Source organism: Elephas maximus, chromosome 16 (assembly GCF_024166365.1).
Source record: "Elephas maximus indicus isolate mEleMax1 chromosome 16, mEleMax1 primary haplotype, whole genome shotgun sequence".
In the NCBI taxonomy this organism is placed as follows: domain Eukaryota; kingdom Metazoa; phylum Chordata; class Mammalia; order Proboscidea; family Elephantidae; genus Elephas; species Elephas maximus.
In genome coordinates, this window is record NC_064834.1 from 44,772,459 (window position 1) to 44,793,783 (window position 21,325).

Sequence of the window (21,325 nt, forward strand, 5' to 3'; positions counted from 1 at the left end):
TCCTTGGAAACTCTATGGGACAGTTCTACTATGTCCTACAGGGTCACTATGAGTCAGAATCGACTTGACAGCAATGGGTTTGGGTTTTTTTGTTTTTGTTTTTTTGGCGCTCATCATTTTGCCATTGGGAGAACCCTGGGGGATAATGATAAAGGAGGTCTTCCAGCCCAGAGATCCCTCCTGCCCTGTCCCCTCTGGGGAAACCTCTTCCTGTGCCCATGTCATACCAACCTGTGATAATGGAATCTCTCTCTCTCCCTTTCCTTAACACCCCCCCCAACAGAACTCTCCTTTCCCTCACGTAAAAACTGATATCCCCTGATCCCATTTGCTAAAATCTCTGTGGCGACTTCCCTTTATTTCAATCTCTTGCTCTTTTTCATCTCTGTCAGGAACGCATACTGGTTCTGTTTTGCAGTTTGAGCCTAGCCAACCTCCCTGCATACCTATCTCCCGGGGCCACGCAACCTACCCCTCAGGTCAGAGGCCACATCGTCAACTCCAACTCACATGACACAGTGGTAAGCAGACACACAAGTGCACCCCCTCCTCGGACAGCACCTCAGACTGGCACACCCAACCCTTGATAAACACACAGAGACAACGACCAGACAGAATGGGCAACTGGGAGAAGCCCCATAGTGTGGCAAAGAGGAAATGGGTGAAAGTGTGGGGGCGGTGGGAGGGTGGCTTGTCTGCCAGTGGTCAGTGGGCCTCAGGCCACAGGCACACTTCCCAGTCTCTAACTTCCTAATTTACAGGAATCGAGAAGTGATAGTTCTGTAAAAGGGTGTGTGGCAGGGGCAGGTGGCCTGCTTTCCATTATCAACTAGGGACCACCTTAGACAAGTCACTTCTTGCTGGGCCTCAGTTTCCCCATCTGTAACAGGACTGAATTGGCTCAGTGCTTTTCAAACTGGGGTGCCTGAGACACAGTCACAGCCTGTGTGTGCACTTGAAAGCCTTGGAAGAGCCCTCTTTCTGGGGTGTCAAGTTTATGCAAGATTTGGGGAAACTCCGCTGTGTGCCCAGTCTTGTACTAAATTTTTATGTGATCCGCACAATAACCCCATGAAGTATGGTTATTATTTCCATGTTATAGATGAAAAAACCGGTGCACAGAGACAGTAAGTAATACCGCTAACATCGCACTGTTATTAATGATAAAGCAAAAGATTAAAAAAAAAAAATCTGGGCTCATTGCTAGTTGTTTTGGGATCTACCCCCAGACCCATGGGCACTGTTCCGTGAAGTCTGAACAGCACAGGCTTAAATTATCTTCAAAGTCCAGATCTGATATTCCTAAATAAATTTCGACTAAACTGGTGTTTTAAGGGCTTTGCACACTTGGTGCCCCAAGACCCTGAAGGGGCCTGAGGAGACCTCGCGGGGGTCCCGGGGACTCACTCCGTGGGGTTTCCTGGCCCTTCCGGCTCTTCCAAGGCCGGGCTCGAGGGCCTGAGGCTTCCACCTCCCCACCCAGCCAGGGTGTTTCCAGACGACACCGCTGGCCACTTCCTCGTTCCCGCGCGCTCTGGCGCTCCTCAGGCCGGGAGGTGGCCAGAAGGCAGATGTCGCAACCGCCTCCCTCCCTCTTTCCCCGCCTTGGCGCTCAGACTCTCCCAGATGAGCACGCTCGCAGACGGCTGCCGGCGGCCGGACGCCCGGCATGTCCGCTGACTATGCACAGGCGGCGGGCGCGGGATCCCTGCGCACCCTGGAGCCAGCCAACGGCACCCGCTTTCCCTTTTTCTCCGACGTCAAGAGACACCACCGGCTGGTGCTGAGCGCCGTGGAGACGGTCGTGCTGGTGCTCATCTTTGCGGTGTCGCTGCTGGGCAACGTGTGCGCCCTGGTGCTGGTGGCGCGCCGACGCCGTCGCGGCACCACCGCCTGCCTTGTCCTCAACCTCTTCTGCGCGGACCTGCTCTTCGCCAGCGCCATCCCGCCGGTGCTGGCCGTGCGCTGGACTGAGGCCTGGCTGCTGGGGCCCATTGCCTGCCATCTGCTCTTCTACGTGATGAGCCTGAGCGGCAGCGTTACCATCCTCACGCTGGCCGCTGTCAGCCTGGAGCGCATGGTGTGCATCGTGCGTCTACAGCGAGGCTTGCGGGGCCCGGGGTGGCGGACGCGGGCCGCGCTGCTCGCTCTCATCTGGGGCTACTCGGCGCTCGCCGCTCTGCCCCTCTGCGTCTTCTTCAATGTCGTCCCGCAGCGGTTCCCCGGAGCGGACCAGGTGAGCGCGGGGCGACCTAGGGGGCGGGGATTGGCGGAAACCACGAGCCGGGATAATGACAACAAAAATCGTAACAGGCCGTTTGTCGTACTGGCTCGGCACTGTCAGGTTTTACCACTTAAATCTCACACAACCCTGAGACATGGGTCCCCTAAACGCCCTCCAATACGCTGACAGTGGCGTCCCAAAAATTCCTATGAAGTGCAAGGACTCTTTATTGAGAGTTTAATGAAATAACGGGTAGTCTGACCAGACAAGCCGACGGAAGTTCGAGGGTCTAGGACCCAGTGCTCATCACATTACATTGGCTTCTGTTTTACCGCTGAGTGAGTATTATTTCCAAGCCCACCTACACAGATGAGGAGACTGAGGCACAGAGGAATATTAACTTGGCCAGGGTCCCTCACCCTTAGTGGGAGGAGTAGTTGGGATCCTGCCCAGCAGTTTCACCGCGGGACTTCGAAAGAGCGCGGGCAGGTGCGTGAGGACAGGACTGGAGAAAGGGCACTGGAGACTCAGGAACCCAGACCCAGCGCTGCCTCTTGGAGGCTTGCGAGGTCTCCTCTCGGGGCCTCAGTTTTCCCAATGGCAAGACAGAGAAATTGGACTAGACCACAGGTTTTTCTTGTACTGGCCTCCTTGGATAATGGCTTTGGGGTGCCCGAGCGCCTGAAATGTCACACAGATCCCAGCCTTGCGTAAGGCTGGGCCGGTGAACTTTATTCTGGGCAGCAGGCCCACAGTTGTCGCTCAGATCATAGAGGGGTCCACGATCTTAAAAGGGTTCTGCGAACAGTGAAGGACATTGATGCAGAATCCCTAGCGCAGGTCTGACCCTAGAGGGGTCCCCCAGAGTCTTGGTCTCCTTGCCCCCTCATTTCGCGGCTACAGGGTTGGCACACCGAGATTCGCCCAGAAGATCGGGCCGGCTCTGGGCCAGGGTGGAGGCCAGTGTCTGGCGGATCTATTGTCCACCCTGTGCACTAGGTTCTCGGCGGTCTCATGGGGAGTGGTAGGGAAGGGACTTAAGGCAGTCTGTGCGCCCAGCGGGAAGAGCCAGTCGCTGCTCCAGTCTGAGCCTGCCAGTGCATCTGCCCGAGGCTGCGTTCTTGGCCCCCTGCCTTTTTCTACCGTGGGCACGGAGTTTCTGGTCCCCAGCCCCAGGAGGAAATGTGGGTCCCCTGAGAAACCCAGCACAAACAGCAGCTCCTAAGAAAGGCCTATGCAGGGCTGGTCTAGGGTGAGGAATATGCCATGTCACCAGGCCTGGGTGAGAGGCTCCATCAGAGCTGTGGAGATGGAACACAGTCCCACCAGAGGACACCCCCTAAGTGTGTGACTGTCCAGAGTATGGACACAGAGGTGGGCTTCTCAGGGATCTTTCCCAGATTAATCTTTCAAGCAGGCCTTTTTTGGGGGTGGTGGGTAGAGTCTGCATCCTGTGTCAGCAGTATTTTTTTTAAAAAACATAAATGATACCTAAAAGCCTATTTCCTAGTAGTTTATTTCTTGTGTTGAATACATTTTTTTAAAGACTGTAAATGTTGCACAGGCGAGAACTGTATCCAGCCTGTGGCACTTGCTCAAAGAACATGGAGTGCGTGGCCTCGTCCCATCAGGTGGGGGCCAAGGAGAGCAGGGATAGGTGAACCTACTGGGGGAGATTTGCATGGGTGGGCCAAGGACCCTCACTTAGTGGGAGGTCTTGTCCTCCTCAGCCCAGGTACACCTGGCACTCAAGAAGCAAGCAGATGGTTCTGAAATAAGTGGAAGCACAGGCCATCGCCCCAATTGGACCAGAGTAACTGGGGGCTGGTTTCTGACATCAGTTTTGTTTGTTTACATTTCTACCATCGGGTTTTTTTTTTTTTTTAAAGTTATTTTCACATTGAGTTACAGTATTTCTGTGTTTTTCAGTTGAGGGATTTCTCCCCTATTTTTTCTTACATTAAAAAAAAAAAAATGGCATCCTGGGAATTAAAGATCCAATAGAAGGACTCTTAAGGATACCTTGTTTCCAGACGTGTATTTTGTGCCCTTCCTTTTGAAAATTGTTTTGGGTACAGTCCTACCTGTTGGTAGGTGCTGTGGAGTTGATTTCGATTCATGGCAGCCCATGTGAGTAGAACTGCCCAGCAGGGTTTTCTTGGCTGTAATCTCTAGGGGAGTTGGTTGCCAGGTCTTTCTCCCACAAAGCCGTTGGTTGGTTTGAACCACCAATCTTTTGGTTAACTGCTGAGTGCTTAACCACTGCGCCATCGGGGCTCCTTCTATCCAACTTAACTGGCAAATAATGCTGAGAAATGAGGCTCTTGTCACCTCCCAGCTAAAAGCCCAGATTAAAAATGGTTTATTGATATGGACATAGGTGATTGTTTGAACAAGAAGGCCTTCTTTTGCACAGATGGGGGACTGTCTGTGTCTTGGCCGCACGGCATTTTACGCCTGGCAGGACATTTGTGGTTGGGTCCCTCTGCAGCCCTTGTGGAGTGCCCAGAGTTCTGCTGACAAGGTGTTTCCATGGAAGTCTGTGTTGTGGAGGCTTCCCCTCAGTGCCCCTCAGCACACAGGCCTCTTGAATTAATGAAGAAACACCTCCTCATTTTTAATGGCCTTTGGATGAGGGATGTGGGCAGAGCCACTGAGAGAGACAGGGGCCTGTGCAGGGCTTTGGAAGATTAGGGGCCAGGTGAGTTAGTGTGGGAACCTCATTCACAGAAATTCTGAGAGCAGGGAGGAGGAGCTTGTAATGAAAATGGGACAGTCCTTTCTGGCTCTCCATTCTCCTTGTCGTTTCCCTTAGTTGCATCCCCTCTCCCCTGCCTAATAAGCCAACAAACAGAAAAACTCCCCAGTGCCTCAGGGGGTAGTGCTGGAGCATGAAAGAAACACCCCACTTTTATAGGTGAGCAAACTGAGGCTCAGAGGTTGAAGAAGTAAATGAAAAAGAATGAGACACCAACAACAACAACAAAAAGGAGTGTGGCAATTTTAAAAAGGGACAGAGAAAGGTCTGGTCTAGACTGAACTGAGTCTCACATTTAAAATTAGGAAAGGCTTGTTTTCTCTGTCTTTATACCTCCCCGCCCCAACTGTAAATGTTGCCAGCCCCCTTACAACTGGACACTAAATATGGAGATTTTGAACTGGGGCCATTTTCCTACCTAAACCACATGCTAAGAAAACTAATGCCCCCTACCTCATGCACAAACTGGCTCCCTGCCTGCAATGAGGGCTAGCCAGGGTGACAGTGTCTTTAACAGTTTTCTGCTTATCTAAGCCCCCTTCCTGCCCCACCCAGAAAAAAAACAGGATCATGACTACCTTTGTTCATTTGGGCTGTGGGTGCCCAGCAGTCCAGGGTGCCTCCTTTAAAACATCACTGAAGGGGAGGGGAGGAGATGAAAATGATTTTGCTAGACACTTTGGTATTTGAAATATGGGCTTTGGAATCAGATGTTCTGAGTATGAACCCCATGTCTGTCGTTTAGGAGCCGTGGGACAGACAGCAAGTTGCCCCACCGCTCTCTGCCTCACTTTTCTCATTTGCAAAATGGGTGTGATAACAGTATTACCCTTATAGAATTATCATGAGGATGAATGTGCAATAAATGGGCCAATGCCAGGCATACACAGTTAAGTGCTCCAGAATTGCTAATATTACTAGTTTCCTTATCATTGGTTGTAAACATTTTAAACATTCTTCAAACAGCGTAATTCCTCTGATTGCTGTAAAATAATAGACTGCCATTTTAAGGGAATGAACACATCCTAGCAACACGGACATCTCAGCCAGGTCAGAGCAGCCTGTTCCAATGGGATTCCTGCTTGAGGGTGCCGTGGCTTTGGCGGGCAGTGACCCTCTTTGGCAACTGGGGAAGAAGACTGTGTACCTGGCCAGAAGGTGCTGCTGCCCATTCATTTCATGAACATTTACTGAGGACCCCATCTCTTTCCCCACACCCAGGCACACCAGGGCCAGGCATTGGGCTGGAAACAATCACATGACCACAATTTCTGTCCAAATATATTTATTGAGCACCCAGGTGGTCTCAGACCCTGACTCCATTCAGTCCTCACAATAACCTCATGAGTAGGCGTCCTATGTTTATTTCCCGGAGGAGGAAATGCCTAAAGTCACACCTTGGGCAAAGAATTGAACTGGAATTTGGTCCGGGTCTGTCTGGTTCCTTCCTGGGTCAACTTCCATGAGTTCAAACTTCCTGAGGAGCACCTGGCTCCCTGCTGTGCCCTGCCCTTGATGTAACACTCACCAATGATGTTATTGTGTCTCCATTGATTGTCCGTCACCTGAGGAGACAAACGCAGTTTACTTGCTTTTGTTAGTATTAGGAGATACTTTTCAAATGTAAGAAAGCAAGTACATTTCTTGGGTTTTTTTTTTCCCTTTGCTTTTGGGAAGTTGATACCAGTTGCCATTGAGTTGATTCTGACTCATGGTGACCCCATGTGTGTCAGAGCAGAACTTTGCTCCCTGGGGTTTTCGACGACTGATTTTTTTAGAAGTAGATTGCCAGGCCTTTCTTCTGAGGCACTTCTAGGTAGACTCCGATTTTTGGTTAGCAGCCAAGTCTGTTAACCACTTGCACCACCCAGGGACTATGGAAAGCTGACAGGGAAGAAGACATGCAGCTAGAATTCCTACTTCCGTAAAATCACCTTGAAGTCTTCCATTTTGTTTGAGCAGGTGGGGCAAGGGGAATGATTTACAAAGGGGCCCCTGGAGATACTCCGAGAAACCCTGGTGGTGTAGTGGCTAAGAGCTACGGTTGCTAACCAAAAGGCTGGCAGTTCGAATCCACCAGGTGCTCCTTGGAAACTCTATGGGGCAGTTCAACGCTGTCCTGTGTTGTCACTGTGAGTTGTAGTTGACCCAATGGCAATGGCTTTGATTTTTTGGTTTGGAGATACATCAGTAGATTCATTAGAGAAGCTGACAGGAAAAGAGCTGGAATCAGGTGGCTGTTTGCAAATAAGTCAGCCACTGTAGGGAAGAGTCAGCATTTGAGCAGTGCCCGTAGACAAGTGTCCCCATTCACCAGTGGCATCTTCTTAGAAAATCTCTTCATTTGACAATTTTTTTTTCTTTTACACAGCACCTAATGTATGCCAGGCATAGTTCTAGGTAGGTGCTGGGTGCCTTGAGTAACTCAAAACTTAGGGGGGGCTTCAGACAGGAAACCAGGTGATCACTGTACAGATTGCAGAAAGCTGTGGAAAGGGCCATTGTGGGCACTGGAAGTCATCAGGAAGGCTACCTGAAGGTAGTGCTGTCTCAGCTGAGGTGAGAAGATGAGGGGAAGTTAACCAGATCAGGACATATGGGGACTGAGGCAGCTATGTTGCAAACAAAGGAAATACCCCAGTGGAGGCCAAGGGAACCCTGCACTGCTATGCTGAGCAGTGGCCAATTCTCAGCCAGGCTCGTGCAGAGCATGAGGGGCACCATTGGCAAGAGATGGTGCTAGAAGGGTTGGTAGGGGTTAGTTGGAGAAGGGTCAGGTAAGGCCCTTTAGGGAGTTTGGACTTATACTGCCAGAGATGGCCTGGTCTGGGAGGGGGGTGGGCCACCAATAGTAGAGATATGGAGGCGCTTAGAGTTCCTTCTGGGTGAGAACTGAGAGAGAAAGGCCAGGACTTAGGTAGCTGACAGGCTTGGCCAGTAGCTCACCTGATTCAGTGACTGTGGGGGGCAGAACCCTTTGGAGTGGGGATCTATGAAGCAGACCTACGAAGCTCCCCTCATGGCACTGGGGTGAGTCTGGGGTTCAGGAGAGGGCTGGGAAGAGTACATGGGAGCATCATCTGCCAAAAGAAGCCGTGGAAATGGATGAGATGGCCAAGAAATGGAGATTGGGATGTGACTGAAGACATTTGAGGGGTGCAAGTCAAATTAAGTCATCGTTGCATGTGGCCTCCAGCCTTCATCCCTTCTAATCCCAATGCATGAGTGCAGGCCCCCTTATTGCCTTTGCTAAAGCCTCACTGCCATCCTTCCAGGCACAACTGAAATCACCCTCTCAGATGCCACTTTCCTGAGTGACTTCCTGTTGCTTTCTCCGCCACTTCTGGCTGGCTGCCCTGTATTGGGAGCCCTGGTGGAGCAATGGTTAAGCGCTTGGCTGCTAACCGAAAGGTTGTTGTTTCAAACTCACCAGCTGCTCCAAGGGAGAAGCGACCTGGTGATCCGCTTCAGTACAAGATTACAGCCTAGGAAACCCTATGGGGCTGTTCTACTCTGTCCTACAGGGTCACTCTGAGTCGGAATTGACTTGATGGCAGCCCTGTATTGAAGTTTCTCTTCCTCTACCTGCACTGTAGGCTCTTTGACTGCAGGGACAGAGTTGGTTTAAACCAAATCCGCTGCCATCGAGTTAATTCTGACTCATAGCGACCCTATAGGACAGAGTAGAACTGCCCCATAGGGTTTCCAAGGAGCACCTGGTGAATTTGAACTGCTGATCTCTTGGTTAGCAGCCGTAGCTCTTAACTACTATGCCACCAGTGTTTCTGTGGTTGGTTTAGCCACAATTTATTAAGTGAATGAATGATTGAGTAAGTGAATTAAAGAAGACAGCTGTTGACTCTACCAACCCCACTTCTGGAGCTCAGTGGACAAGACAGGCCTGGCCCTTTTGGGATTTAAGTTGCCTTTTTAAAATCAGGAAACATTTCAAATATGCAGAAAAAGTACAGAGAATAATATAACAAACACTCACATCCCCAGATTTGATACACTGCTGGACTCCTCCTGATAGTCACAACCTGAGGGTAAATATTAGGTTCAAAATGACTTAAGTCAAGTAGATTTCCCCACTGAAACGAAGTTATAACACCAGGTTAGATTCCTGACTGTGGGCGTGGTGCGTTTTTTTTTTTTTTTTTTTATGAGAGCAGACACTGCATTTAATCAACTATACCATATAAAGTTTTCTAAAGAGCATATAAATCAGTCATTTAGGCCTCATGGGGCAGTTGCACCTTCTCTTAGTTCATGGATGGGGCACCGCTCAGAGTTCTTATCCTACTTCCTCATCACTTCATGATAAGGTGAAAGAACATCTTCATTAGAGTCACGGAATTTGGGAGACTTCCTAGGGCGGGTTCATTGTCTTTGTGGCAGAATGGCTGGTTAGGTTTGCTAAACTGTCATGGTGATCTGTTTCATGTTCAAACATCACTTCTCTTAAAAGTTAACTTTTACTGCCTTTTTTAAATTATAAAAATAATATGGGCACATCATGGAAGATTTAGAAAATCCAGATAAACCAAAAGAATAAAAAACTTAAGAGACCTGCTTGGTAACATACACTTTACTTTCTGGGGTGGATCCTTGAAGTCTTGTTTCTATGCAAATGTGCATGTGCGTGTGTGTGCGCGTGCATGCATAGACCCTGTATATTTACTCATTCACACAAAACACTATCTTCAACAATGCTGGGACCATACGGGCATATTGTTTAGAGACCTGCATTTTTGCCCCTAATGTAGGGAGAATACCTTGCCCTATCATTCCCCATCTTGCTGCAAAATCTTGTTAAGTAGCCACCTGGACCTGGAGAGATTTTGGCAGATGCTTTGGCAAAGGCTTTTGGAAGGATCTGGGGACTCTTGGGGGTTTCAAGAAATGGTTCTGGGGTCATCTGTTTTTCTGCTCCCTCTATTACATTTTTCCATCAAAAGTATGGGAATTAGAGACCAAGTCATGTTCAGCATTTCTTCCAATTACCTCTTCAGCATATCTGCTGGGACATATTGCCCACCAATATACAGGAATGAGGAGCCTGTGGTGGGCAGAGCGCTGAGTATAAGTAAGGGCTGCGTGGATTATCTAAAGAGCAGAGGTTACTTCACTGCCAATATTCAGAAGATTCCTGAGAGACACAAGTTTTTCTCCAATCACGGAAATGTAGAAAGATTTAATAAACTGGTTCCCATCAGGTGCAGACAGTGGGGTGGGGAGACAAGGTTTTGGAACGTCCAGTCCATTTGTAAGCCATCTAACAAAGCAGGAAAAAGAGGCAGCATTTTCATCCTCCCTTTCAAGGTGCAAATGCAATAGAAGCATTCAGCCTTGTTTGCCTTGCCTGAGAAAGAGTTTTCTGGGTAGGTCCGCAGATGTCCCTTATAACCATTTAGCTCTTTGGGGGAAAATACTGTATGGTTTAAAAGGACCACCCTTTAGTGTTTTAGGAAGAGGTTTCTAAGCCTACAATTCCTTCTGTGTAAAATGGAGGGCTTGGGAGAGAAGGCTCCAGGGCTTTTTGCAGCTGTGCCCAGGGGATTGGGAAGAGCACTGGACCTGGGGTCTCAAGACCCACACCTGACTGACTCTAGCTCTTACCAGCCTGTGACCCTGAGACCTTGAGGCTTAATTGCCTCCCCTGGAGAATGGAAACGATAATTATCACCCTGTCTGTCGTCAGTGGTTATGCTGAGGGTCAGAAGCACGTGGCTTGTAAGTGGGATTGCAGTGGGCAGTAGAAAGGATTCTGGGATGTACAGTTTATACCACCTTTGTGTAATAGTGTAACATGAGGGTGTGATTGGAAAACAAACAAACCCATTGCCGTAGAGTCAATTCTGACTCATACCAACCCTGTACGACAGAATAGAACTGCCTAGTTAGCAGCCTGAGCTCTTAACCAGTGCACCATCAGGGCTCTAGGGGTGTGACAGTGTCGGGTAACTGCCGGCTAGGATTGAGGCCAAGTAAGCAGCCCACTTTTAAATGATGTCCTCTTTCTTTTCGTAACTAGGAAATTCCAATTTGCACTCTGGTTTGGCCCAACGTTGCAGGAGAAATCTCTTGGGATGTGTCTTTTGCAACTTTGAACTTCTTGGTGCCCGGGCTGGTCATTGTGATCAGTTACTCCAAAATTTTACAGGTACGTATGTTTCAAGTGCTGCAGCTGAACTTCACTTGGGCTTGGGGTATTTCAGGTAGAATCTTAGAATTTCAGGGTTAGAAGAGTTCACTCTGGTCCAATCCTGGTTCACTGACCAGATCCACCTATTCTGCAACATTGAGCAAAGTGAGTTTGGTATTTAAAAAAAATAAGTTATATCTATGTGATTATTACTTTCATTTTCTGATCACTAAAATAATACAAACTAATTATAAAAAAATTAAGATCAAAACCAAAACCCAAACCCATTGCTGTTGAGTCGATTCCAATGCATAGTGACCCTATAGGGCAGAGTAGAACTAACTGCCCCATAGGGTTTGCAAGGAGTGCCTCATGGATTCGAACTGCTGACATATTGGTTAGCAGCTGTAGCTCTTAACCACTATGCCACAGACATATAGAAATGTGTAACACAAAAACTGAAAATTTGCTGTACCCCCAATTGTTAACAATTCAAGGAATGTTTTTTCAAGTTATTTGTCTTATAAATTTACATATATATATTTAGGTAAGTTTTACATATATGTATATATACGTATATAAAACCAAAAACCAAACCCATTGCCATCAAGTTGATTCTGACTCATAGTGAGCCCATAGGACAGATAATACTATCTGCTCTATAACTTCCTTTCTTACTTAACACTATGTCATAATATCTTTCCATATCAATTCCTAGATCTCTGTCTCATTGCTTTTTTTTCTGTCTCATTACTTTTAATGCCTACATGGTCTTCTAGCCTACAGATGTGACATAATTTATTTTATGGACCTTTGGGTTGTATCCATTGTTTCCCCATCACAAACAGTACTTCAGTAATGGAGAATGTATACTTTATCATTTTTTATTGAAGTAGAATATACAGAGAGAAAAAGCACACCCAGCATACATGTGAAGCTTCCGGATACCTATAAAAGCAGGTATACGTGTGTATACCTGTAAAAGCACCTACCAGATCAAGAAACAGAACGTTACCAGTAGCCCAGAAGCCCTCACTTGCTCTTCCCTCTGGTTACCCTCCACTCCCAAGCAATGGGCATTTAAAATCCCTACTGAAACAGGAAATGATCTCTATTTTCACAAGTGCGTATAGGGACCTAAAATAATGCACAGCCTGTTTCTCACTTCTTGAGGCAGCCCATTTACCCATAAGGAGCTGGCCCAGGCAGACAGCATGTACGTAGATGTAAGCTCATTTTAGAAGGCCTAACGTGCAGCCTTTAAGTCCTTTTTGGAGTTTTACAGTTGTTGAATCTTGGTTTTATAGCATATTATGTGTCATCTGGCAAACGGGCGTATCAAAGTGGTGCCCTGATGTCCTGCTCGCTGTCTGGCCACTTTTATGGCCCTTTCTTTGTAACTCAGGATCTGCAGGCTTCTTAGATGCTCAGAACCCAAAGCCAGCCCAAGCCCCGCTCAGGTTTGCTAACCCTTGGGCCCTGTGGGAGATGGCCTCTCCGGCTCTTCCCTAAACTCTTCCCCAAACTCTTCCCCACCAGATACTAGTGACCCTCAAAGTGACCATCAGCCTGGGACTTGCATGTGGCAGATTCAGGCCTAGAGTTAAGGTCTGTAAAGTGTTTGCAGCTTCGCTCTGCCTATGAAAAAGGCGTGTGTTAGCTATTATCATTAAATTAAAAAAGAAAAGCTAGTGAGAAGGAAGAGAAATATAGAATGAATTTAAAAATTTAAAAATTTATTTTATAAATATTTATGTAGAATTTACAATGTGCCAGAAACTCATTTAAACTTTTTCTAAATAACATTTTATTGTGTTTTCAGTAAAAGCAAGTTAGGTTTCCATTTGACAATTGCAATACTAATTGTTCAGTGACATTGGTTACATTTTTCACAATGTGTCAACATTCTCGATTCCATTCTGGATGTTTTGTTTCCAGTAATCTGGTCTCTCTGTCCCATTAGACCATTCATTTTTGCTTTAAAGTAATGGTTGACCATTTGGTCTCATATAGATGACTTTTTAAAGGTACACAGTACTCATGGGTAATACTCTTTATTATATAAGCCAAACTGTTATTTAGCTAAAAGGGACCTCAGGGGGTAGTTTTAGTTCAAGTTTTATGGAGTATCTCAGGGCAATAGTCTCGGGGAGTCTCAACTAGTCTAGTAAGTCTGGACTTTTTAAGAATTTGAGCTCTTTTCCACATTTTTCTCCCCTTCTATCAGGATTCATCTATTGTGGCCTTGATCAGACAGTCATTAGTAGTAGTAGTTGGGCACCATCTAGTTCTTCTGGTCTCAGGGTAGATGAGGTTGAGCTGAACAGGTGCTGGATAAATTACACCTATTGTTTTTTGTGAGGCAAGTCTGCCTCTTCTCTCAGAGCATTCCAGGGAAAGGTACCAAGGAGATTTTTGAGAGGATAATTACGAGGGCCCCAGATTTGGAGCACAGCAAAAACAAGGAATCGGTCCTGGAGCAGCACAGGCTGGAAGGGGAGGGCAGCATTTAGTGCCTCCTCCTTGGTGATTCCGCTCCTGAGTCTTCTAAAGGCAAGAAAGCTCTGGTTTGTCCCTTTTTCATTCCTGCCTCATACCCCTCAGTTGCCTGGTGATGGCAGACTGAATTATTCTATGGAAAAATTTCCCATTCACCCCCTATGTTTTCTCAGGCCAGGTCCCACTGGAAAAAACTAAAAATAAAAAAAAAAAGAAACCCTCAACAGACCTGATGAGTTTAGGGAGTGGTCCTCTTATCCACCTGCCTCTAAACAGCAGTTCATCATTCTCCAATTTGCATATAAACCCACAGTCAGCCTTCCATTCTCCCTATCACAAACCCCAGGTCTGTCTTCATAGAGACAAAACACAATTAGAGAACACTGGAAGCTGCTTGGCACGTAACTGAAAAACCCACCCCTTTCCCACCAGTCCTCAAGGCTCAGCTGTCACTGCTGCCTCTAACCCAGGCCCATCTGTGGGTTTGAGGCGTGCCTCTTCCAAATCACCCTAATCTTTTATTCCTCCAAAACAGTCTCCCCTAGAGTGCTCCCTATAACTCCATGCGATGTTAGAAGGTATTAAAAAGTGTTCCATGATCACATAGTTTGGGAAACGCTCTGTTAACAGAGTGAGTGGGTTTCTTAGGTGCAGAACTTCTCAGAGCCTTTGTTACACTAATGTACACTGGGGATCTCCAGGACAGGAATAGAGTAGGCAACCTGGCTAAATCTGACGACAACCAGTTAACCATTCCCATTAAGTCAACTCTGGCTCGTGGAGACCTCAAAAGTCAGAGTAGAACTGTGCTCCATAGGGTTTTCAGTGGCTGATTTTTCAGAAGTAGATCGCCAGGCCTTTCTTCCAAGGCCCCACTTCAAATTGGTGCTCTGTGAAACTCCTTATGGGAAGCCCCGCTCTAAAGTCCTCTCCTGGTTACTGATTCTGACCTGGACAAAGATTAAAAGCAGCTGAGTTTTTAAAGCTCTTCTGAGGCTTTACCTGGGCTCTTCCCCTGCTGATCACACTTCAAGGGTACTCAGGGCAGTGGCCTTATTCGCCCTTCTGCTATCCCTGCTTCCTCTTTCCTCATGACTCAGACAAGCCATACATCTTCAGCAGCTTTTTCCAATCAACAGTTTCCCAGGGAAATAGCCTCCCAGCCACTCCCCAGTGTCTTCTATCAAGCTGTCAATGCCAGCTCTTTGGACTTGATTTGCCTTATTACCCAGCAACTATTGCCATGGCAATATATGATGCTTCTACCTTGTGTAACAGTGCATATGTTTTTTGTTCCCTTCCCTTACCCCTACAGACACTCTAAAATGGAAGTGCAATGTGGGCAGGGCTTCTTTCCCCCACCATCTTGTTTATTGATGTATAGCCAGCACTTATAAGAGTGCTTAGCACACAGTAGAGGTGCTCAGTAAATATTTGTTAAATGAGTGAGTCCATAGCTTGAGGTAGGATAACCTTCAGCCTATCTCAGAGCTTAGCTGAGAAACAAAATTTGTTAAAACTGAACGTGAAGGTGCTGAACAGTGAAGATGAAGCCCTTTCTCCATACCTGGCCCTCATTCCCCCAGCTTGGAGGCCTGCTGGCCAGTGATGGAAAGGGAGGTGGACCCTTTAGAAAGATAGAGGTCTATTGTATGATGTTTCTAATGGGGAAGCTGCTGATTGACCAAGGCAACCCCCAGGGTCTACCCCTTGTGGCTCCCAGGAAGAGACTAGGTCAGAACTGTGTTAATGTGAGCACCCTACCTGCATCCGCCTGTCAGCAGTGGAGATCATCACCACCCCTAGAGCTGGTGAGAGCAACTGAGGTGTGGCAAAGGGGTGTAAAATCTTTACAATTCAGTCTTCATAAATTCACATGGGTGTGAAGGTAGCAAGTCTCAACCAGACAGTTTAAAAAGAGACTCTCCTTCAAAGGACAGGGGTGAGGGGTGGAGGGTGGGGAAATGGGGCGATGGGGAGCCCACACCAAGCCTGTTGTCTTAGATTAGTAGTTCTCATATGTTAGTGGGCAGTTTATTTAAAATGCAGGTTCTGGGTTCCACTCAGAACCACAGAATCAAAATATCTGAAGGTGGGGCCCAAGCATTTGCATTTTAGCAAACGGTGCAGTGACTTTGAGGCAGGTGGTCAGTTCTCCTCCTGGCAGGAGGTGAAGAATGTCAGCTGCTCCCTGTGGGGCAGATTCCTTAAGCAAATCGCTTCACCTCTCAGAGCTTCTGCCTCTTACTCTAAAAATGGGGGTAACGCCAGGACCTACTTTGTAGGCTTGCTTGGAGGATTAAATGTAATCCTCAAAAGTTAATCAAGCATTTAATTTAATGTGAAAACACGCTAAGTGTAATGCCTGAGACATTTTAAACCTTGGGTAAGTGTTAGCTAGAGTCCCTGGGTGGTGCAAATGGTTAACATACTTGGCTGCTAACCAAAAGGTTGGGGGTTTGAGTCCACAAGGAGTTCCTTGGAAGAAAGGCAATCTAATCCCCCCAAATTAGCCATTGAAAACCTTATGGAGCACAATTCTACTCTGACATACATGGGCCACAGTGAATCAGACTCTACAGCAATTGGCTTGGTTTTCTTGTCGTTGTTGTTTTTAATTTGTTATTGTTGACTAGTCTTGCCATCCAGGTCACAGAGCAAGGGCGGAACCACATTTGATTATAAAGGCCCCATTTCCGTCCTCACCCCGCACAAGCTGTGGGAGCTGTGGAGGGAAGGAAGCAGTAGCATCTGTCAGTGCTAAAACAAGACCCAAACACTTACGCACTTGGCCCATGAGTCAGCCTGCTTAGTCTGTTCACTCACAGTCATTGTCAGGCACCTGCCAGAGCCCTGGGGCATGGCGGTCACAGGGATGCCTCATTCATGGTCCCAGGACCCGAGGAGCCTGCAGTCTGCTAGAGCCAGGGGTGAGACCAACACATCACCTACCACACAGTCTGTGTGGCAAGTGCCCCGTAATCACCAGGAACAAAGCAATGCAGGGTGCTGACGGGGAGAAGAACCAGGAAGGCTTCTTGGAGTTCATGGCATTAGACTTGGAGTTAAAGGCAGGGCAGAGGATTTCCACTGACACAGACAGGAGAGGTGGGAAGGGACCAGCTCAAGATAAAGAGCATGGGCTGGAGTCAGATTGCCAGTGCTTGAAGCCCAGTTCTGCAACTTCCTAGCAGGGTAATGTTGGGAAAGTTACTTAACCTCTTTGAACCTCAGTTTCCTCATCTGTAAAATGGAGATCATGAAAGTACATACCTCACAGGATTGTTGGGAGAATTTAAAGAGATAACTCATTTGCCATGTACAGGGCCTGGCACACCGTAGATGCTCAATAGATGTGAGCTTCTGTCAGTATCATTCATTCAACAGATATCTATGAAGCACTGTATACCATGAACTCTGGATACATGGGCACCTGTCTTGGCAGGGCAATGTAGGCAGTTTGAGGGATGAGGCTGTTGTTGGAACTGGCATACAGATGCCCATCAGGATGCACTTTGACCTAGAGTATCACCCCTACTGAAGGGCAGTGCCGCTTCCCCTGCAGCCCACCCATCTGCTGCCCAGATCTATTGGCCAAGGTTGTCTGCTCAGATTAACCAGCTGTCCTAATTTCCTAGGGCTGCCATTACAAAATACCACAAAGTGGGTGACTGAAAATAACAGGAACGTTGTATCACCCTTCCGGAAGCTAGATGTCCAAATTCACAGGTGTTGGCAGGCCCATGTTATCTCCAAAGGCTCTAGGGGAAGAGCTGTTCTTTTATTTCCTGGCTTCTGGTAACCCCATGTATTCCTGTGCTTGCAGCTGCAGTATAACTCCTTGTCTGCCTCTGTGGCCACATGACGTTCTTCCCCCTGTGTGTCTGTCTGTGTCTCTTCTCTCTTATAAGGACCACTCAGACTGGATTAGGACCCACCCTACTCCAGTATGACCTCATGTTAACTGAATCATCTTCAAATATCCTATTTCCAAACAAGGTCATATTTACAGGTACCAGGGGTTAAGACTTCAACGTAACTTTTCGGGAGACATAATTCAATCCATACATTTTCACCTGAACGTAAGCTCTAAATTTCATTCTACATAGCAACTTCCAGACTTGATGTACCATATCACCACCAGCATATGAGCCCAAGATGGCGGGTTATGTCTCCTGAGCAACTCTCAGTCTGCAGAGCAGGCAGTAGAGGGGAGGGCTGACTAGACTGGTAACACATTCTGAGCCTTTTATGTTACCCTGGTAGTGCAGTGGTTAAACGCTCAGCTGTGAACCAAAAGGTAGGCAGTTCGAATCCACCAGCTGCTCCTTGAAAACCCTATGGGGCAGTTCTACCTTATCCTATAAGGTCACTATGAGTCGATATTGACCTGACAGCAATGGGTTTGGCTTTGGTTTTTTATGTTACTCTGGAGATGATTAATCTTGAGCACAGCCGAGCTCTGTTTCTACAGATGGGAACTCTGACAATTTATTATTAATGGAGTAACCTTGAATAAATTACTTCACATTCCTGAGACCCAATTTCCTCCTTGTGAAGTGGAAATGGAAACCCTACTGGCATAGTGGCTAAGAGCTACAGCTGCTAACCAAAATGTCAGCAGTTCAAATCCACCAGACCCTCCTTGGAAACTCTATGGGGCAGTTCTACTCTGTCCTATAAGGTTGCTATGAGTTGGAATCAACTCGACAGCAACAGGTTTGTTTTTGGTTTGGGTGAAGTGAAGATAATAATAGTACGGTCTCAAAGAGTAGTTGTGAATGAAATGCGACAGTTTATAAAACAAAGGTGTAGCACAGTGCCCAGCATACAGGGAGTGCTAATGAAGCTTGGCTGTCCAAACGAATGTTTTTGTTCTTGTTATTGTTGGGAGTGGGCATGGGGAAGGGACCTTGTTCACTCAGCATCTGTTGCCTGGTCTCCGTCAGCAAGAGCTGGACTTAAACTACTGCACATAAACAAGCAAGCAATCACATTAATGATAAGACAGTTAAATGGGTGTCTTTCAATTAAACCAGAGCCCTGGTGGCACAGTGGTTAAGAACTTAGCTGCTAATCAAAAGGTTGGCAGTTAGAATCCACCAGCCTCTCCTTGGAAACCCCATGGGGCACTTCTACGCTGTCTTATAGGGTCGCGATGAGTTGGAATCAACTCGACGGCAGTGGGTTTTCAATCAAACCCATTGCCATTGAGTCATTTCTGACTCATGGTGACCCCATGTGTGTCAGAGTAGAACTGTGCTCCATAGGGTTTTCCATGGCTGATTCTTTGGAATTACATTGTCCAAGATGCCTCTGGTTGGACTTGAACCTCCAACCTTTTGGTTAGTGGACGAGAGTGCTAATCATTTGCATCACCCAGGGACTCCTGTCCTTCAATTAGTTAGAAATATTCTAAGGGGAATATTTTAAGCCAGCCTCATCTTGGAGTTACACTTGGGCAAATTGTGAATGGTGTTAATTACCTGCTAATTACTTTCCCTCTTGAGATTCAGGAATCTTAGGAAAATGGTCCAGGAAGGCAAGCCTGAGCTCACAACGAGATTCCTCAGCTTTCAGTCTCCAGACTCTGTAAGCACCCGTTCAGTGGCCAGAAAATGCAGAAAGACACATGGCCAGACTAAGGAAGTGGAAGTTTTTGTTGTTGTTGTTGTTTTTTAACTAATGTGGTCAAGACAGGCTGGCACAAAGCATGTTAGGCTGATAGGCACCATTCCCCATTACATCCCAGGATAGCTGTGCACCAGACAGCCTCAGTTGTCTCATTGTGCAAGTTACCTGCCACCCCACCTCCCATCATCAGCCCTCCCACCATCAGTGGTCCATGTCCCTTCCCACTACCACCATCTTGGCACCAAGGGAACTGAAGGAGTGAAAGGTGACAGCCGGGCCTTCTCCCCTCTGGCTGTGCCTAGCGGACAATCAAAATTAGGCAAAAGAGAAACCCTGGTGGCCTAGTGGTTAAATGCTATGGCCGCTAACCAAGATGTCAACAGTTCAAATCTGCCAGGTGCTCCGTGAAAACTCTATGGGGCAGTTCTATCCTGGCCTGTAGGGTAGCTGTGAGTCGGAATCGACTCGATGGCAGTGGTGGTGGTTGGGATGCTCAGACCAAGATATTCTGTTAAGTAAAAAAGAAGCAAGCTTCAAAGCAGGGTGCATGATGTAATCATCCATTTGTACAATGCAAAAGTACAAACATCTATGATCCTGTAGCCAGGTATGTGTGTGGATGTAGAGCATTTCCAGAAGGGCATACAGGAAACCATCTACCTGGGTTACCTCTAGCATGTGGAAATGGAGGATACAGCAGGTCAGATGCCTTATATGTTTTCATTTGATTCCCTTCAATATCATCTTGTTTGAGTTTGTATCTTGAGTACATATTGCTTTCATACAATTGATTTTTAAAAAGGAGTAACAGGAAAGATGTGCATCTGTTCACATGTCCTCCTTTTCTAGACCACCCAGTTCAGGCTTTTGCACCTCCCCTCATCAGTTCTATTCAGAATGTGGATTATTTTCTGCCGTGCCTCTCAGAAGGCCAGCCAGGGGCCACATTTTTCCAGTGCCCCCTGAGTGTGGGGACTGTGCCAGGCCTCTGAGAAGGAGTTTACTCCCCACAAAGTTCCAAAGCCAGATAGCCCCAGTGCAGCCAGGATTGCAGATACCAACTCCTGGACCCTTTGTTCCTCCTAAATGAAAAACCTTTGACATTCTCCCGTAAACTCTGGCTCTGTTCTGTTTTGCCTTCCTGCAGATCACGAAGGCATCCAGGAAGAGGCTCACGGTGAGCCTGGCATACTCAGAGAGCCACCAGATCCGTGTGTCCCAGCAGGACTTTCGGCTCTTCCGGACGCTCTTGCTGCTCATGGTCTCCTTCTTCATCATGTGGAGCCCCATCATCATTACCATCCTCCTCATCTTGATCCAGAACTTCAAGCAAGACCTGGTCATTTGGCCATCCCTCTTCTTCTGGGTGGTGGCCTTCACCTTTGCCAATTCAGCTCTAAACCCCATTCTCTACAACATGGCACTGTTTAGGAATGAATGGAGGAAAATGATTTGCTGCTTCTTGTTCCTGAAAAAGGAAGACATTTTTACAGACACGTCTGTAAGAAGAAATGATTTATCTATTATTTCTAGCTAGTTAAATTTTTTTCTGTAGGCCAAGCTTCTCACTATGGGGTGAGCCCTAGTATATTTGCAAAGGGAGTGAATTTCCAGGACCATCATACAAGTGTACTCTGCTTTAAACCCGTGCAAATACACAACAATGACACGTTAAGAGATAATTATTCAACATTATTTTTCCTTTACAAAAGGATATGCTATGGGTTCCTTTTAAATATGAGCTTTTTCAGCGTGTTTGTAATATAATTAACTTAAATGAATTTTTTATTTATAACTGTTCAGCAATCCCTTCTCCTACATATAATAAAGCCTTCCTGTTTCTGAAGTGAGACTTGGAACTGATCCAGGCCCCATATTTCTCGTTTGAAGGGTCACAGCCAGTCTAGTCCCCCTGGACTTGTAAGACCTCAGGGTTATTCATGGATATCAAGAATGTTTGAGAAATTTCCAAGGAAAAATTAAAGGTGATTTCTTATTACTGTTTTTAAAAAGTGCCATGGACCCCTTCAGGGGGAAAGTTTTCATGAAATCAGAGAGAAGGTTG

The 21,325-nt window shown here is 47.0% G+C and overlaps 1 protein-coding gene across 1 annotated transcript; it reads left to right on the top strand.

Annotated features, from left to right (window-relative positions):
- The first annotated feature begins 1,652 nt into the window (after positions 1–1,652).
- Positions 1,653–21,007, top strand: FFAR4 (free fatty acid receptor 4). Its single transcript, XM_049855365.1, has 3 exons — positions 1,653–2,236; positions 11,017–11,145; positions 20,408–21,007. The coding sequence occupies exons 1-3, from the start codon at positions 1,670–1,672 to the stop codon at positions 20,795–20,797; spliced, it is 1,086 nt and encodes a 361-aa protein (XP_049711322.1). The 5' UTR covers positions 1,653–1,669; the 3' UTR covers positions 20,798–21,007.
- The last annotated feature ends 318 nt before the right edge of the window (positions 21,008–21,325 follow it).